This window comes from Chroicocephalus ridibundus, chromosome 1 (genome assembly GCF_963924245.1).
Source record: "Chroicocephalus ridibundus chromosome 1, bChrRid1.1, whole genome shotgun sequence".
Classification (NCBI taxonomy): domain Eukaryota; kingdom Metazoa; phylum Chordata; class Aves; order Charadriiformes; family Laridae; genus Chroicocephalus; species Chroicocephalus ridibundus.
Window position 1 is genome coordinate 10,903,280 of NC_086284.1, and position 18,901 is coordinate 10,922,180.

At 48.3% G+C, this 18,901-nt stretch overlaps 1 protein-coding gene across 1 annotated transcript in view; it reads left to right on the forward strand.

The window, feature by feature from the left end:
* Nucleotides 1-18,901, forward strand: part of LOC134511206 (neuronal acetylcholine receptor subunit alpha-10-like) — a 49,576-nt gene continuing 30,675 nt past the window's right edge. The window contains exons 1-7 of the mRNA XM_063324819.1: nucleotides 1-18; nucleotides 7,080-7,231; nucleotides 7,596-7,860; nucleotides 10,522-10,526; nucleotides 14,887-14,971; nucleotides 16,706-16,883; nucleotides 17,040-17,503. Coding sequence (XP_063180889.1) covers nucleotides 1-18; nucleotides 7,080-7,231; nucleotides 7,596-7,860; nucleotides 10,522-10,526; nucleotides 14,887-14,971; nucleotides 16,706-16,883; nucleotides 17,040-17,503 — 1,167 coding nt within the window. The remainder of the gene's footprint in view (nucleotides 19-7,079; nucleotides 7,232-7,595; nucleotides 7,861-10,521; nucleotides 10,527-14,886; nucleotides 14,972-16,705; nucleotides 16,884-17,039; nucleotides 17,504-18,901) is intronic.

Genomic DNA, 18,901 nt, shown 5'->3' on the forward strand with positions numbered 1-18,901 from the left:
ATGTCTCCTGAATACGTTGCAGGTCCTTTTTAGGGCTAAACGACTATTTAAGACTACCGCCCAGAGATCTGCTCCGAGGCTGGCTAGGTGAGGAGAAATAACTGGCCTCCAGACGGTCCAATGTGAACCAACAGAAGCCGTTTATTAAGCACAGATCATCACCTTTTATACCCTGTGTTGTCGCCGTACACGCGACTCGCTTATTTCTGATTAGCTAGTTACGCTGTCCACGCGCTGTCCATGCAGTTCGTTCACACAGCAGATTGGTTACAAGAATTCGCATAGTAAATTGCTTAGTCATTAGCACAACATGTTTTCTGCCTTCTCAGTTCCCGTTTTTGCCATGTACTAATTCCATCTTCTACCACCTGTTTTGCTCTTACTCTAATCTCTCATAGTAGGGAGGCTGGCTCACATGACCATTTTCTCTCAGACACATTCCTACAATCCCCCCTTTTTCTTCTTGAGCCAGCCAGACCTTATGCATGGCATTTTCTATCATGTCAGTCACTTTGCGGAGAACACACGAGGCTACCATAACCAATAGTAATATAACCAACAACAGCATGAGCCCTTGCTTTAGTAAATCTGATAACCATCCCGTTATACCCCATGAGCTTAACCAATCATCGAAACCTTTTTGACCACTTTTAATTTGGACATGTTATCCTTCAGATCCTGCAACTGCTTATGAATGGATGATGAGTGGTTGGAAAGGTTCATGCAACACATACCTTCAAAATCTTCACATCCATGACCCTGAGCTAACAGCAAAAAATCAATAGCCGCTCGATTTTGCAACGTAGCATGCTGAATGCTATCAACATCAGTGAGCAAGCTAGATATGATCTCAGTTGCAAGGTTTATCTGTTTACTTGCCCAACACCCTATCTTATTCAACATATTCAATGCCATGGCTGTTCCCAGCGAAGGAAGAATACTTAGCCCTATTCTTTGTCCGAGATTCGGGAACGTTATATGGTCGTCACAGGATGGAGTGAAGGTACGAACTGTTCTCTTGGCTCTGTGTTTACTGTGTGCTCTGCTCACTGTGTCTTTGGCCGTACGCAGGCCTCTGCTCGTAGATCTGCCCCATCTCCCCCTTTTTTGTTTAACACCAGACCATTTATTAACAAGGTGGCCATGACTTGTGCTTCTACTCGTTGTGATGCTCTTAGCAGGTTATATATCATACTAAACACAATTAAAAACAGAATCAAGAAGAACCCTGCTAAGGCAATAAATACCCAGATTCCTAAATTTAGCCCAGAAAGCCAATTTCTTTGGATTTACCCACGAGAAATCCTTTTGTAATATTTCAAATACATTGCGGTTCATTAAGTCTTGAATGTTTAGTATTTGAGCTTTTAGCTGGTCATGTAAAGGACGAATATTTTCTTGCAACGACATGTCAAAAGCACCTTGAAGATGGTGTTTAACCATTTCTCAGCCATGTAGCAACGTATTCCAGGGGAGAGATGTAACACAAAGTCTTCGAGAGTTGTACTCCCAATCACAATACAGAGAAAGACGTGTTTTTAATGCGTTTTTCCGATTCCCTGTCCATATTACTGCTGTTTTATACTTTACTAGCATTAACTTTACACAACAAGATTGATTACATTCTTGTATACTTGCATTTTGAGCCGAAGCAAACAGACGGATGAGAAGTACAAATCATTACAGAATTGTCTTGCTCACAACTTCTATTTGTTGCAGTATTATCTGTGGTTAGCATGCACCCCGATTTAGGGTGCTTATAATACACCTTCGGTTGTTCAGGCCATTCAATACTTCTTACAAAATGTCGCTCTACTGCTGTGGATGACAAAGAAGACATGTTTAGAAAACTTAAAACATGAGTTGCTTTATACACTCACTCTTGAGGTGTCATACCTACGGGATTCCCCCTTTTTTGTTTAGCAAGCATGGTTTTTAAAGTATGATGCATACGCTCCACAATTGCTTGCCCAGTCGGGGAATGAGGAATACTGGTGACATGTTTAATACCTCGTATCTGTAAAAAAAAAAAGACCTGTACTTTAGCGGACACATAAGCTGGTTCATTATCAGTTTTTATAGTTTTCGGTACTCCCACGACTGCAATGCATTGCAACCAATGTCGAATAACATCACAAGCCTTCTCTCCTGTATGAGCAGTAGCTACAACAAAGTGTGAAAACAAATCAACTGAAACATGTCCAAATTCCATAATGCGCGTAACATCGGATTGCCAAAGTTCATCAGGTGTAAGCCCTCGCGGGTTAACCCCCGCAAAGGATGGCAGAGGAGCCAGCTGCTGACAACCGGCACACGTTCACACAGTATCACGTGCTTCTTGTTGTGTCAAAGAAAATTGCTTCCTCAATGCCTTCGCATGTTGATGAAAAAAAATCATGCGACATTTTAGCTTGCGGCATAATGTTGGGAGTTGTTACCAACAGTGTGATAATCCGCAACTGTGTTTCCCTCAGTTAACGGGCCAAGTAAACAGCTATGAGAGCGTATGTGGACAATAAAATAAGGAAACTGTCTTTTTCATAAAAGCAACAGTAATTGCAGTAAGAGACTAAATAACCATTGGTTCTCTACTTGTTTTATAAATGCTCCTTCAAGTCTTTGAACAATACCAGTAACACATTGAGATTCTGCCTACATTTAGCAGTTCCTGTTGAAATAAGTCCAAAGCCTTTACTGTGTCCCTGAACCATCTGCAAACACCGAACAGGTGCCATCAAGAGGCTTTGGTGCTAGCAGGATGCGCGGCTGTAAAGGAATTTGTGAAAGTGACTGTAATAGTCTGTGCCAGGGGAAAGAATAATTTATTTGCCCAATATAATGTACTAAGGAGGTTAAGACTTTGTGATAACCAAGGGTCAAGGTCATCCTTTCTGGTGGGGACATGTATGTGGCTTGGATCCATTCCAGAAAGCTGCTGACAGCACAGACGACCCTGGAAAAACAATCGCGGTAACATTTCAATCATCGTAGTTACTGGTTTTGAAAAGGTATGTGGCAAAAATACCCACTCTAGTGCAGTCAGGCTCTTTGCGAGTGCATCATCCCACTGTCCTATCAGGGCATAAAGTTGAAATTCTTGTAGGAAGGTGTTCAATGCGTCTTGCAGCAGTAGTAGACTATATCTTATCTTGCAACATGCTGTAATGCCTTCGGAGCTGTTGGGGTTAATGAACATAGAACTTATGGGGGGGGGCGGGGGCAGACACAGTGCTTCAGGGCATCCCCTGTATCTTCAAAGTGCGCTCATGTCTCTCTCCCCCTCGCTCATGTCTCTCTCCCCGTCTCTGACCCGAGACAGCCCCCTTATATCCTGCACTGGATTGAGTGGAGAAGTACAGGCTCGAGCCGCTGCACGCGTGGCCAGTGCACGCAGCAAGTCCCACCAGACTCTCCTGCACTGGACTGAGTAGAAAAGTACAGGCCAGAGTCGCTGCACGCGTGGCCAGCGTATGCAGCGAGTCTCACCAAACTCATGATCCAGCTTTGCTAACAGCGGCTGTCTGATACGTGACTCCATTGTTGTAATCCCGTCTTAGCTTCTTCTGTGAAGGTCGGGTTCTCATGGATACACACATAGTTTTTAGAGCAACATATTCTACAACTCGTACGAGGGTACGATGCAAAGCGGCATTTACAACTGATCGTATGATGCTTATTAAACACGGCAAACAGCATACTAAACATAACAGACAAATTCCTTCCACACAGGCAATGAGTATAATTTGCTTCAACCAACCCCACCCCCAAGTCCATCCAGCAAAGAGATTTCACCCAGTGGTCTCCACAAGTTGCTGGTTCGGTCGGTGCAGTTCCTGCAACTGGGCATGGATGGATTTGGAGTGGTCACTTAGATTCATACAATACAGTCCTTTAAAATCTTGACAACCGTGTCTGTGAGCTGAAAGCAAAAAATCAGTAGCAGTTCTGTTTTGCAACATCGCATATCGAATACTATCTACATCCAGCAACAACTCAGAAATAGCGGTACTAGTAGCATTGTTAAACTTATCTTTGGCAGCAAGAGAGTCCTTGTTATCACGAATCCTTGGCAGCAAAAGAGTCCTCGTTAGCAAGAGCGCATGCGGACTCCCTGTTCTTGCTGGTACTGTGCTTTGATCTTCTTCCACAACAGGCCAAGATCCTCAAGCAGCTAGATGAGGTGTCTGTGAGTCCATCACAGGCTTATATCATCCAAACGTTTTTCTTGCCAGCACCCGAGACTGAATAACAATTGGTGTGATATATGTGTTTTCCAGCACCCAGGTGCGAGTCCCTTGAGTGTATTTACAATCCTCCTCGCCGATCTGCCGTTGCTTTCCCATATTCCACCCCCTTGCTCAAGAGACCGCTTCTGCTGGGTTCATTTTAGTCTCACAGGGCATAACACAGAGCAATCTACTAAGGCATGCAATAACATACATGTTGGGGGATGCGGCGGGCCCGTAGACCCTTTGACAGAAGAGATAGAGATTGCAGTGTAGCCGTAAGAAGGCCGCGAGTTGCGTCATATAAGGGCAAAGTAACAAAAAGGAGAAAGAAGAAGATCGCTTCAGAGAACAAGGAGAGTTAGGCTGTGAGGAAGCCAGATTTTGAGCAATGCGAACAGGATTTCAATAACCAATCGTATTGTAGCTACGAGCGCGTGTGCTATGTAACCTAACCAATTGAAAGCGTAGAAAGAACACGTGAACGGAGCGTGAACAAAAGATTAGATATATAAGAAAGCCAAGTTTGTAATAAAGAGAGAGCTTAACTTAACTTTTCAAGGAGAGTCTTGTCGTTTGTCCGTCCCGACTGAAACGACAATTGGTGACCCCGACGTGATACTGAGGAAGAAGACGACTGGAAATAGTCGTGGGGACGGAGCCCAGTGAAGCTGAAGACAGCGGGCAGAGCTGTTGACGGATCCGGATCATATTTCAGAAGACACCTGTAGTAGGTGAGCCACTGGGGACATGGGAGAGAAGTTAACTAAGGAAGAGCAGACTGTACTCTCCACATGGACGCTGCTGTTAAAGCGGCAGGGCGTAATCCTCCCTGAAGTGACCTTGCGAAAAATGCTATTGTGGGGAAAGGAAGAGGGAGGAGAAGTAACGTCGGTTACGGCATTTAGTGTAACGCAATGGACGAACCTAGGGCAGACATTATTTGAGGAAGCTACGCTAATGCGTAGAAAGAACACATGAACAAAAGATTAGATATATAAGAAAGCCAAGTTTGTAATAAAGAGAGAGCTTAACTTAACTCTTCAAGGAGAGTCTTGTCGTTTGTCCGTCCCGACTGATTCACCCAAGAGTACTCAGGGAGCTGGCGAGAGAGCTCACCACGCCTCTCTCCATCATTTATCAACAATCCTGGTCAACAGGGCAGGTACCAGATGACTGGAGGGTGGCTAATGTGATGCCCATCTACAAGAAGGGTCGGAAGGAGGATCCGGGGAACTACGGGCCTGTGAGCCTGACGTCGGTACCAGGGAAGATCGTGGAGAGGATCATCTTGAGTGAGCTCTCACGGCAAGTGCAGGGCAGCCACGGAATCAGGGCCAGCCAGCATGGGTTTAGGAAAGGGAGGTCCTGCTTAACAACCTGATCTCTCTCTATGACCATGTGAGCCGCCTGCTGGATGCGGGGAAGGCTGTGGACGTTGTCTCTCTGGACTTTGGTAAGGCCTTTGACATTGTCCCCCACAGCATTGTCCTGGAGAAGCTGGCGAATCGTGGCATAGACAAGTGTACTCTTTGCTGGGTTAAAAACTGGCTGGATGGCCGTACCCAGAGAGTTGTGATTAGTGGGGTGAAATCCTCTTGGCGGCCGGTCACCAGTGGTGTCCCTCAGGGCTCAGTTTTGGGGCCAGTTTTGTTTAAAATCTTTATCAATGATCTGGATGAGCGGATTGTGTGCACCTTCAGTAAGTTCGCAGACGACACCAAACTAGGTGGGAGTGTTGATCTGCTTGAAGGAAGGAAGGCTCTACAGAGGGCCCTGGACAGGCTGGCTGGCTGGCTGGATGGATACACTACTACTGGACTGCACCTTCAGTCCAGTCATGCTCATGAACTAGCACGGCCACTCTCGAGTCTTTGGTCGCGTTCAGTGAGAAACCAAAAGGACGAGCTACTTCAAAAAGTGCAGTTTATTTAAGCAACAGATAGATAGGTTCTTAGGGCAGCCGGTGATAAATACACTGTCTGCAAAGCACGTGCAAATGAAAGTATTGTTACATCTACAAAACGCGGGACAACGTTCTAACGATACAGCCTGGCTATACATGTAGAAAAGAGAGTCTCGAGAGAAATTTCTGAGTTTCCCGAGGGAGCCCTCGGTATAATCTAAGTCTTACCCAAAGGTGTCCCTATGGGGGGGAAGGGAGGCTCAGCCCGTCGCCTGCTCCCAGAAGTCAGTGATGGAATTCTTTGCGATGGTGTCTTCCCTGGGTATCCCCCCTCTCTCGGGCTGTTTTTCTACTATTTGTTATCTTCGAGGTGGAGTTTGAGTGACTTTAGTCGTACATACTTTTATGATGAGTGGTGTAAATTTTTCTCGCTTCACAATTAAAGGTCTAGTTTACGAGAAGCTCAGGGCGCAGGCTCAAGAAGGAGCGGTCGCACCTTGGAGGCGGGTAGCCTTCGGGGTGGAGGTGTGTTTTGGTATTATAATGACATTCTAACGAGCAAAGTTCGCACAAAGGACAGCATTTCATCAAAATTTGGCAAAATGTTGGCTCCGAGTATGGAGCGGGCAGCTAATTGGCAGCTTATCTGTTTCCTGGTATCATCCCATTCCCGTATCCGCTATACATCCAAGGTAAAGCCGCGGAATAATTGCATCCCGTCCCGTACCTCATGTAGCTTATCAGGGAACCACCCGTGTTGTATTCTTCATGCCAGCTGCGGCTGTTTTCTCCCTCAGAAGCCTCTTGATTTTCTACTTTTCCTTCCTGTGTGAACAATGCTGTACTTTTGTGTTTTTAGCCAATGTAGTATTTATTCCACAGGGGGGCAGCGAGGTCTGTCCCTGTCCCCGTCCCCCCCTCCCACCCTCTGCCCTCGGCAGGACAAGGTGAACCAAGTCCTCACCTCCTACCTGTGGGTCCGTCAGGCCTGGCTGGACGCCCACCTCGCGTGGGACAAGGACGCTTACGGCGGCATCGACAGCATCCGCATCCCCAGCAGCTACGTCTGGCGGCCGGACATCATCATCCTCTACAACGAGTGGGTGCTGCTCGCCCTCCCCCACCCCCCGGCTGCTCCCGGAGCTGGGGGGGCTGAGGCTGCGGCTGGGGGTGTTGCCAACGGGGAGCAGGGGGGTCCTGGTGTGGGGGATGTGGGGAGACGGTCACCTCGACTGGGTGAGAAGGCGGCGGCAGGAGGTGCTGGCATCAGCCTGGTGTGCCACCCACCTGGCAGCTGGGATGTGCCACCCCGGGGGTGACCAGGGGCAGCGAGCCCCCTCTTCCTGGGGGTGACGTGGGGAGGGGACACGGGGTTGGGGACCAGTGCTCGGCCCCGGCCCCGCAGACCCTTGCCCCACGTGGGGCTCGGGGCCATCCTGGCCCCACAGCGATCCCTCCCCCAGCGCCGACGACGGCTTTGGCGGCTCGGTGGAGACCAACGTGGTGCTGCGCTCCGACGGGCACATCACGTGGGACTCGCCCGCCATCACCAAGAGCTCCTGCAAGGTGGATGTCTCCTACTTGCCCTTCGACGGGCAGCGGTGCCGCCTCACCTTCGGCTCCTGGACCTACAACGGGAACCAGATCGACCTCCACAACCGGCTGGACACCGGGGACCTGACGGACTTCGTGGAGAACGTGGAGTGGGAGGCGCTGGGCATGCCGGCTGTAATAAATAGAATCATGTTTGTTAATCAAATCAGGCTTTCTTAAAGGCTGGTGAAAACTTACACTGTTTCGACTCTTCACATACTTAAATCGCAGGCATCCAGCCTGCTGTCTGGTGCACTTTGATACCTCAAGGCCTAAATCACAGGCATCTGGTGTGTTTTAACACTTCAAAGGGAAGAGCTAAGTTGTGAGATAAGCTGAAAAGAGTCTCCCCAAGGACACTGATAAAGATGAGGAGCCTTCAGCCCCACCACCATCAGGAGGCGGGACAAGACCGACCCCCTAGCAACACGTCGCTCAGACACAGAATATACCAGGATTGACACATATACGGGAACCAGAAGAGTATATAATCAACTACTTTCGGGAAGTGGGTGTGCGCCATTGGCGGAGCAAAGACTCCCCAGCCGCCCAGCGCTGTTTTGCTTGCTGCCGCTTGCTTAATAAACTAATTTGATTAATTGGACTGGTTCCTGTCAATTATTGGGCCACAATCTATAACAAATTTGGTGCCGTGACTCGGATAGAGGCAATTTGGCTGTAAACCTCACAGGGGGGGCGCCCCACTGAGTAAACGGCCCCTGTTGGGGGTTTTTACACCCAAAACCTCTACCGACGAACTCGAAATTCGGCAGCAAGCAAATAAAAGCCGGCAACCCCGTAAACTTTGTGCACGAAGACCCGAACGAAGACTCAGGAGTGAGTAAGTATAGGCCGGTGATCCTTTCGGTTGGGGTTGGGTATCCTGGAGTGTGCCTGTGTGAGACGTCCACTTGAGGACGAAGCAAGTGCGGACCCCTTAGTAGTGCGGTTCCCATCTCCCGCGAGGGACTGGGCCAGGAACAGGGGGAAAAGATTGTGTGTGTGTGTGAAGGCACTCCGGAAGATGGGACAGAAGAAAAGCAAGCCTTCTGATCCCATGGGTGGGTCGGTGCCTAAGGTTAGGTTACCCCAGATACCGCCAGACAGTTCGTTAGGATTAATGATTAAATATTGGGATGATTACCCTTCTAGGCAGGGTAAGGATAAAGCAAAAATGATACGTTATTGTATGGAAGTTTGGGGTGGGAAACAAATTAGAAGTGACCACCTGTATTGGCCCGTTTTTGGGTCCTTTGAAGATTGGATATGCCAGGCTTTACATATTTATGTTAATTCTAAGGAACCCTTTAGCCTGGAGGAGAGTGAATATGCACACTTGTGGATAAGGTCAGAGACTAGAGTAAATCTATATCACTTGAGAGAGAAGAAACAGGGGGGTAGGAGAAAAACCAATTTGTAGCTAAATCATGGACGGACATTAGAAAGAAGCTGGAGAAAGTGGAGGATTGGCAGGATAGGGGTTTGGATGAATTGTTAAGGGAAGCCCAGAAAGTGTATGTCCGCAGGGAGGAGGAAATACATAAGAAACAAGCCAGAATGTTGGTAGCTGCAGTCAGAGAAGGGCAAAGGACGTCAACCCCTGGAAAGAAGCTCGCCAGATAAGACAGGAGACCCAAAAACCTTTAAGAGGGAGAGAATGGGAAACTGTGGTTTGTTTCTATTGTGGAGGAAAAGGGCATGTTAAAAAGGACTGCAGAAAGAGAATGATGGATGAGAAAATGTTCAAAGACTAGGGGTGTCAGGGGCTCTATTTGCTGGGAACCCGAGGAAAAAAAAAAAAAAAAAAACAACACGAGAGCCCTTGATAAAACTAAAAGGGGGTCCCCAGCAACAAGAAATTGAGTTCCTAGTGGACTCGGGAGCAGAAAGATCTACCGTTCAAAAATTGCCCCAAGGATGTAAAATATCCTCGGCGACTATACAGGTTATTGGAGCAAAAGGAGAACCTTTTGGAATACCCGTAATAAAGGATGTGTTTTTTGAAACCCATTCTAAGGTAGGGGTGGGGTCCCTGCTACTCATGCCTGAAGCAGACTATAATTTATTGGGCCGAGATTTGATGATTGAATTAGGAATTGGCTTAGAAGTAAAAAATGAAACACTAAAAAAAATTAAACTGTGTCCCTTACGAGTAATAGATGAAGAGAAAATAAATCCTGAAGTCTGGTACACCCCGGAAACAGTAGGTAAGTTAGATATTGAACCCTTTCCAGTAACAATAAGGAACCCAGAAATACCAGTCAGAATAAAACAATACCCCCTTCCTAGAGAAGGGAGGCTAGGTTTGAAACCTGAGATCCAAAGATTACTTGAAAAGGGGTTGCTAGAACCCTGTATGTCTCCTTTTAATACTCCCATCCTGCCTGTAAAAAAAAAAAAAAAAAAAAAAAAAGCCGGATGGAAAATATAGGTTAGTACATGACTTATGAGAAATTAACCAGAGAACAATAGCTAGATTCCCGGTGGTGGCGAATCCACACACCCTCCTGAGTCAAACAGGGCCCGATAATCAATGGTATAGTGTAATAGATCTGAAGGATGCATTCTGGGCATGCCCTCTCAAAGAAGATTGCCGAGATTACTTTGCTTTTGAATGGGAAGACCCAGATAACCATCGGAAACAATTACGGCGGACGGTATTGCCCCAAGGCTTTACCGAATCTCCGAACTTGTTCGGACAAGCCTTAGAACAAATCCTGAAGGGGTATGAGTTAAGCGAAGGAGTCACACTGGTCCAATATGTGGATGATTTGCTCCTAGCTGGTGATAGCGAAGAAAAAGTGAGGCAGGAAAGTATTAAGTTACTAAATTTTTTGAGTTTACAAGGATTGAAGGTATCAAAATCAAAACTACAATTTGTTGAGAAAGAAGTAAAATATCTGGGACACAGACTAAGCAAGGGAACTAAGAAATTAGACCCCGAAAGGGTGAATGGCATATTGTCATTACCGGCTCCTAGAACTAAAAGACAGGTTAGGCAATTATTAGGTCTCTTTGGCTATTGCAGGCAATGGATTGAGAACTATAGCAAAAAGGTGAAGTTCCTCTATACCAAATTAACTAAAGATGGATTATTGAAATGGTCGGAGGATGATGATAAACAATTAGAAACACTAAAAACTGATTTAGTAAATGCCCCAGTCTTGAGCCTGCCAGATGTAAAGAAACCATTTTATCTATTTATCAATGTTGATGAAGGGACCGCATTTGGGGTATTAGCACAAGAATGGGCAGGAAGAAAGAAACCTGTGGGATACTTATCTAAACTCCTGGACCCTGTAAGTAGGGGTTGGCCTGCCTGCCTTCAAGTGGTAGTAGCCGCAGCCCTTTTGGTAGAGGAAGCCCATAAAATTACCTTTGGAGGAGAATTGAGGGTATTATCACCTCACAACATCAGGGGAATTTTGCAACAAAAAGCTGACAAACGGATAACAGATGCCCCGGCTCCTAAAATATAAAGGCATCCTAATTTCCTCTCCCAAACTGGAACTCCAGGTAACAAGCGTGCAGAATCCAGCACAGTTTTTGTATGGGGAGCCGAGTGACAAAATAAGTCATGATTGTCTTTACAACATTGAGGAGCAAACAAAAATCAGACCAGATTTAGATGAGGAAGAACTTGGAGAAGGAGAAAAGCTATTTGTAGATGGATCATCCCGGGTAGTTGAAGGAAAGAGAAAATCAGGATTTGCAATCATTGATGGGAAAACATTTAGTGTAATAGAATCAGGACCTCTAAGTCCTAGTTGGTCTGCACAGGCTTGTGAACTATGTGCTGTATTAAGAGCCTTGCAACTTTTAAAAGGTAAAATTGGAACCACATATACGGATTCAAAATATGCCTTTGGCGTAGTGCATACTTTTGGAAAAATTTGGGAAGAAAGGGGTTTAATAAATTCTCAAGGAAAAGGATTAATACACCAGGAATTAATAATCCAGGTCTTACAAGCATTACGAGGACCAGCGGGAATAGCCGTAGTACATTTAAAAGGACACCAAAAAGGATTAAGCCCATTAGTCAGAGGAAACAATCTTGCTGATCAAGAAGCAAAAAGAGCGGCATTAATGGTGATCCAGACTAAAAGAACTCGGGAGGACTGTATAACTTGTGGAAAGGAATCAGACGAATTCCCATGTTATGAGTGTTGGAAGGATTTTGGAATCGATGCAGTCCCTTGCAGATGTCTAATTTATGATGAGTGTGACAACCCCAAGTATAGCCATTGCCATCTACATGGAAAAATTCACTCAATCCTGAGTTTTACAGTGCAGGAAAAAGATAAGCTGACTCAGATGGGAATCAGGGAGACAGAAAAAGGAAAGTGGAAACTCCCGGATGGCCGGGAAGTTCTCCCCAAACCTCTGGCTTTGAAAATCATGCAAAAATTCCATGAGAACACCCATTGGGGAACTCAGGCGTTAGTGGGTCAGTTTGCCACAAAGTATGTGTGCATTGGTATATACAATATAGCAAAGAGAATAGTTAGCGAATGTATGACATGCAAAAGGGTCAATAAACATCAGTTACGGGGAAAAAGCCCTGGGGGGAAGGGAACTGGCTCACAGACCATTTGCTAAAATCCAGCTAGACTTCACTGAACTTCCAAAGGTGGGACGATATAAATACTTATTAGTAATCATAGACCACCTAACCCATTTTGTGGAAGCTTTCCCAACAGCTAGAGCCACCGCTCAAACCGTAGTGAAGACTTTGCTGGAAAATATAATCCCTAGGTATGGATCCATTGAGGTAATAGACTCTGATAGGGGCTCCCATTTTGTTTCAAAAATAGCAAGGGAAGCTCTCTCCTCTTTGGGGACAAAATGGGAATATCATACTCCCTGGCATCCACAAAGCTCGGGAAAGGTAGAAAGAGTAAATGGGGAAATAAAGAAACAGCTCACAAAATTGATGTTAGAAACTAAGATGTCATGGGTAAAGTGCCTCCCCTTAGCACTATTGAATATAAGAACACAGCCCCAAACTGATGTAGGAATTTCCCCCTTTGAAATGTTATATGGGATGCCATACGATTTAGAAATTCCGCAGGACCACCCCCAACTTGAAAATTCACAAATTAGACCTTATATAATTCAACTCATGGCTAGGAGAGTAAAGCTGCGGAATAAGGGCTTAGTAGTACAGAGACCCCCCTTGGATGTAGCCATGCATAACATAAAGCCAGGAGACAAAGTGTTAATCAAATCATGGAAAGAGTCCTCATTAACCCCCGTTGGGAAGGGCCCTATCTCGTTTTACTCACCACAGAAACAGCCATCCGGACAGCAGAGAGAGGCTGGACTCATGCGAGCCGCGTAAAAGGACCATTAAAAAAACTATTCTTGGGAAGTGACAAGCCCGCCTGGAGATCTGAAGATGGCCTTCCGGAGGTTGTAAATGGACACACATATAACTGTGGTACAAGTGAGCGACTACAGCATATCGGTGGGGTACGGTTACGGTGATACAGGGGACATAAGAATCAAGTGTGACATTCTGAGCTGTAATTGTTATCCTTCGTATTTGTTTTATTTGTAAAGGGTGTCGAGAACGGAGGGGGACCCATTGCCGTTACGGGATACCCCCTCGAGGGGTTTGCCAACCTTGTGGGGACAAAGAGCATGAGCTCACCAAATTGGCTCTAAACATAAAAATATTTAATGGTGAAATCCAGGAGCAATCTAGTGAATGGCGGGAGATATTTGCACGGGGTATTAAACCCGAGTACTATTGCTATCACCCTAGCGAACCTGCTCCATTTGTAATTGACATTATTAAAGTGTGTTGTCGCAAGACACTTAAAGGGGTTCAGTGCGATTCACCTGAAATGCACAGAAGCAAGCGACTAAAAATTGCATTTATTCTCCTGAAGACTACCCCTGCTGCCGAGAAGATGATACCCCTCGTGGCTCGAAGCAACCGAGTTGACGAGCGAGGCAGAGGAGTACAAAGCTGTGGAGAACAGAACCCAAAGAGTGGGACTGTACAAAGACACTGGGAGGACTGCCTCAGTGTTAACCAAGGGAATCGCACGAAATGCCCCGGGAGGAGTGATAGGGTACCCAGAAAAGGACTGGGTAATTGGAGTGAGTGTTCAAACTAAACTTATTAGCTGGCCGGGTTTCCACCCTTCTCGCCACACTCTAATTTTAATTTTACTAAATCTTGTAGGTGTCTTATTGTTTGCACAGCAAGGGGGGTTGTGTGTTGCTCTGGATGAGGAATGCTGCGTATATGCAGATCACACTGGAGTAGTTAGAGACACCATGACAAAACTACGAGAAGGATTAGAAAAAAGAAAGAAAGAAAGAGAAGCACAGCAAAGTTGGTATGAATCCTGGTTCAATTATTCCCCATGGATGACTACGCTATTGTCTACCATTGCGGGACCTATGCTACTATTAATTTTGGGATTAACATTTGGCCCTTGTATATTGAACAGAGTAATTGAAATTGTAAAGGGCAGACTGGAAGCTGCCCATTTAATGCTTCTCAGGGCTAAATACGAGTCATTAGATCAGGAACCAGCAATAGAAGAAACATTAGCTTTAAGTCACGCTGAACTCCAAAGATTTGATGAACAAAATGGTAAATAAAAAAAAAAAAAGGGGGGGGGGGGATTGTAATAAATAGAATCATGTTTGTTAATCAAATCAGGCTTTCTTAAAGGCTGGTGAAAACTTACACTGTTTCGACTCTTCACATACTTAAATCGCAGGCATCCAGCCTGCTGTCTGGTGCACTTTGATACCTCAAGGCCTAAATCACAGGCATCTGGTGTGTTTTAACACTTCAAAGGGAAGAGCTAAGTTGTGAGATAAGCTGAAAAGAGTCTCCCCAAGGACACTGATAAAGATGAGGAGCCTTCAGCCCCACCACCATCAGGAGGCGGGACAAGACCGACCCCCTAGCAACACGTCGCTCAGACACAGAATATACCAGGATTGACACATATACGGGAACCAGAAGAGTATATAATCAACTACTTTTGGGAAGTGGGTGTGCACCGTTGGCGGAGCAAAGACTCCCCGGCCGCCCAGCGCTGTTTTGCTTGCTGCCGCTTGCTTAATAAACTAATTTGATTAATTGGACTGGTTCCTGTCAATTATTGGGCCACAATCTATAACACCGGCCACGAGGAACGTCATCACATACGGCTGCTGCTCCGAGCCCTACCCTGACGTCACCTACACGCTGCTCCTCCGCCGCCGCGCCTCCTTCTACATAGAATCATAGAATCGCTGAGGTTGGAAGGGACCTTTAAGATCATCAAGTCCAACCTTTAACCTACCCTGACAAAAGCCACTTCTAAACATGTCCCTAAGTGCCCCATCTACCCTTTTTTTTAAACACCTCCTGGGATGGTGAATCCACCACCTCCCTGGGCAGCCTATTCCAATGTTTAATAACCCTTTCAGTGAAAAAATGTTTCCTAATATCCAATCTAAACCTCCCCTGACATAACTTGAACCCGTTTCCCCTCGTCCTATCACTTGTCACCAGGGAGAAGAGGTCAGCCCCCATCTCTCTACAACCTCCTTTCAGGTAGTTGTAGAGGGTGATAAGGTCTCCCCTCAGCCTCCTCTTCTCCAGGCTAAACAACCCCAGCTCCCTCAGTCGTTCCTCATAAGGTTTGTCCTCCAGGCCCCTCACCAGCTTTGTAGCCCTTCTCTGGACACGCTCCAACACCTCAATGTCCCTCTTGTAGCGAGGGGCCCAAAACTGAACGCAGTACTCGCGGTGGGGCCTCACCAGTGCCGAGTACAGGGGGATGATCACTTCCCTAGTCCGGCTCACCACACTATTCCTGATACAGGCTAGGATGCTGTTGGCCTTCTTGGCCACCTGGGCACACTGCTGGCTCGTATTCAACTGGCAGTCAACCAACACCCCCAGGTCCTTTTTTGACGGGCTGCTTTCGAGCCACTCTGCCCCAATCCTGTAGCGCTGCATGGGGTTGTTGTGACCCAAGTGCAGGACCCGGCACTTGGCCTTGTTGAACCTCATACCATTGGTCTCAGCCCATCGGTCCAGCCTGTCCACATCCCTCTGCAGAGCCAACCTCCCCTCAAGCAGATCAACACGCCCGCCCAGCTTAGTGTCATCTGCAAACTTACGGAGGGTGCATTCGATCCCCTCATCCAGATCATTGATAAAGATATTAAAGAGAACCGGCCCCAGCACCGAGCCCTGGGGGACACCACTTGTGACCGGACACCAACTGGATTGAACTCCATTTACCACCACTCTCTGGGCACGGCCATCCAGCCAGTTTTTTACCCAGCGAAGAGTACACCTGTCCAGGCCATGAGCAGCCAGTTTCTCCAGGAGAATGCTGTGGGAAACGGTGTCAAAAGCTTTGCAAAAGTCCAAGTAGATAACATCCACAGCTTTTCCCTCATCCACTAAGTGGGTCACCTTATCGTAGAAGGATATTAGGTTTGATAGGCATGACCTGCCCTTCACAAACCCATGCTGACTGGGCCTGATCACCCTGTTCTCCTGCATGTGCCGTGTAATGGCACTGAGGAGGATCTGTTCCATGACCTTCCCAGGCACCGAGGTCAGACTGACTGGCCTGTAGTTCCCCGGATCCTCCTTCCGGCCCTTCTTGTGGATGGGTGTCACATTTGCTAACGTCCAGTCAGCTGGGACCTCCCCGGTTGTCCAGGACTGCTCATAAATGATGCAAAGTGGCCTGGCGAGCACTTCCGCCAGCTCTTTCAATACCCTTGGGTGGATCCCATCCGGCCCCATAGATTTGTGCAGCTCCAGGTGCTGAAGCAGGTCCCTCACCGTTTCCCTTTGGATTACAGGGGCTTCATTCTGCTCCCCATCCCTGTCTTCTAGCTCAGGGGTCTGGGTACTCAGGGAACAACTGGTCCTACTGCTGAAGACTGAGGCAAAGACTGCATTAAGTACCTCAGCCTTTTCCTCATCCTTGGTCACTATGTTCACATCTTCAGCCTGCTCCTGCCCTGCATCATGGTCTCCTTCCTGGCACCCCTTGGCTTCTACCTGCCGGCCGACTCCGGGGAGAAGGTCTCACTGGGGGTGACAGTGCTGCTGGCCCTCACCGTCTTCCAGCTGCTGGTGGTGGAGAGCACGCAGCCCTCGGAGAGCGTCCCGTTCATCGGTGAGCCTTGATGGCACCCAGGACCCTCCCATGGGACCAGGGCGTCTGCACCGGGGTGGTGGGCACCCCCCCATGCCAGGGGGGGTTTCGATGGGGGGAGGTGGGCACAGGTCTCTCCCCACCCCACCGCGGCATCACCACCCATTACCCACGCAGGGAAGTACTACATCGCCACCATGACCATGATCACGGCCTCCACCGCGCTGACCATCTTCATCATGAACGTCCACCACTGCGGCCCGGGGCCCCGGCCCGTGCCCCCCTGGGCCAGGTGGCTCATCCTCCACCACATGGCCCGGCTCTGCTGTGTCTACGAGGTGGGCGAGAGCTGCAAGAGCCCCCGGCGGGTGCTGGGCAGGCAGGCGTGCAGGGAGGACACTGGGGGGCTGGGGGAGAGCCCCATGGAGGGGGAGGTGGGTGCCGAGGCAGGGGGCTGTCCCCGGGACCACTGCCTGTGCCACCACGATGGCCTGCTGAGGAACATGGGCTACGTCGCCAGCTGCTGCCGGCATCACCAAGCCTCCCAGCGCTGGACCGGCGAGTGGAAGAAGGTGGCCAAGGTGATGGACCGCTTCTTCATGTGGGTCTTCTTCCTCATGGTCTTCCTCATGAGTGTGCTGGTCCTGGGCAATGCTGCATGATGGCCCTGGGGACTCACTGCCCCCAGGGGCAGTGGTGGCCACGGGTGCCCCATGGGGGTGGCTCGTCCTGAGCCCCCCTTGGCCTTTTGTGGTCCTGCAGCATGGAAGATCCAGCAGCGCCAGGGAAGAGGAGCCTGAGAGCGGGAACCTGACTCGGCCGGGGCTGCCCCGGCTGAAGGGTTGAGAGGTCACGGCCCCCCCCTTCCCCCCTCGTCCCCTTCACCCCTCGTCCCCCCTTCACCCCTTCCCCCTCGTCCCATGGCTCCCCTCCCTCATCCAGAGTCCCTCCCCAGCTTTCCTGGAGACCCTTGAGGGACTGGAAGGGGCTCCAAGGTCTCCACGGACCTTTCTTTCTCCAGCCTGAACGCGCCCAACTCTCTCAGCCTGTCATAGAATCATAGAATAGAATCATAGAATTGTTGAGGTTGGAAGGGACCTTTAAGATCATCGAGTCCAACCTTTAGCCTACCCTGACAAGAGCCACTTCTAAACCATGTCCCTCAGTGCCCCATCTACCCTTTTTTTAAACACCTACAGAGATGGTGAATCCACCACCTCCCTGGGCAGTCTATTCCAATGTTTAATAACCCTTTCAGTGTAAAAATGTCTCCTAATATCTAATCTAAACCTCCCCTGACGTAACTTGAACCCGTTTCCCCTCGTCCTATCACTTGTCACCAGGGAGAAGAGGTCAGCCCCCATCTCTCTACAACCTCCTTTCAGGTAGTTGTAGAGGGTGATAAGGTCTCCCCTCAGCCTCCTCTTCTCCAGGCTAAACAACCCCAGCTCCCTCAGTCGTTCCTCATAAGGTTTGTCCTCCAGGCCCCTCACCAGCTTTGTAGCCCTTCTCTGGACACGCTCCAACACCTCAATGTCCCTCCTGTAGCGAGGGGCCCAAAACTGAACGCAGTACTCGAGGTGGGGCCTCACCAGTGCCGAGTACAGGGGGATGATCACTTCCCTAGTCCGGCTCACCACACTATTCCTGATACAGGCTAGGATGCTGTTGGCCTTCTTGGCCACCTGGGCACACTGCTGGCTCATATTCAGCCGGCTGTCAACCAACACTCCCAAGTCCTTTTCTGTCGAGCTGCTTTCGAGCCATTCTGCCCCAATCCTGTAGCACTGCATGGGGTTGTTGTGACCCAAGTGCAGGACCCGGCACTTGGCCTTGTTGAACCTCATACCTTTGGTCACAGCCCATCGGTCCAGCCTGTCCAGATCCCTCTGCAGAGCTAACCTACCCTCAAGCAGATCAACACGCCCGCCCAGCTTAGTGTCATCTGCGAACTTACTGAGGGTGCATTCAATCCCTTCATCCAGATCATTGATAAAGATATTAAAGAGAACCGGCCCCAGCACCGAACCCTGGGGGAC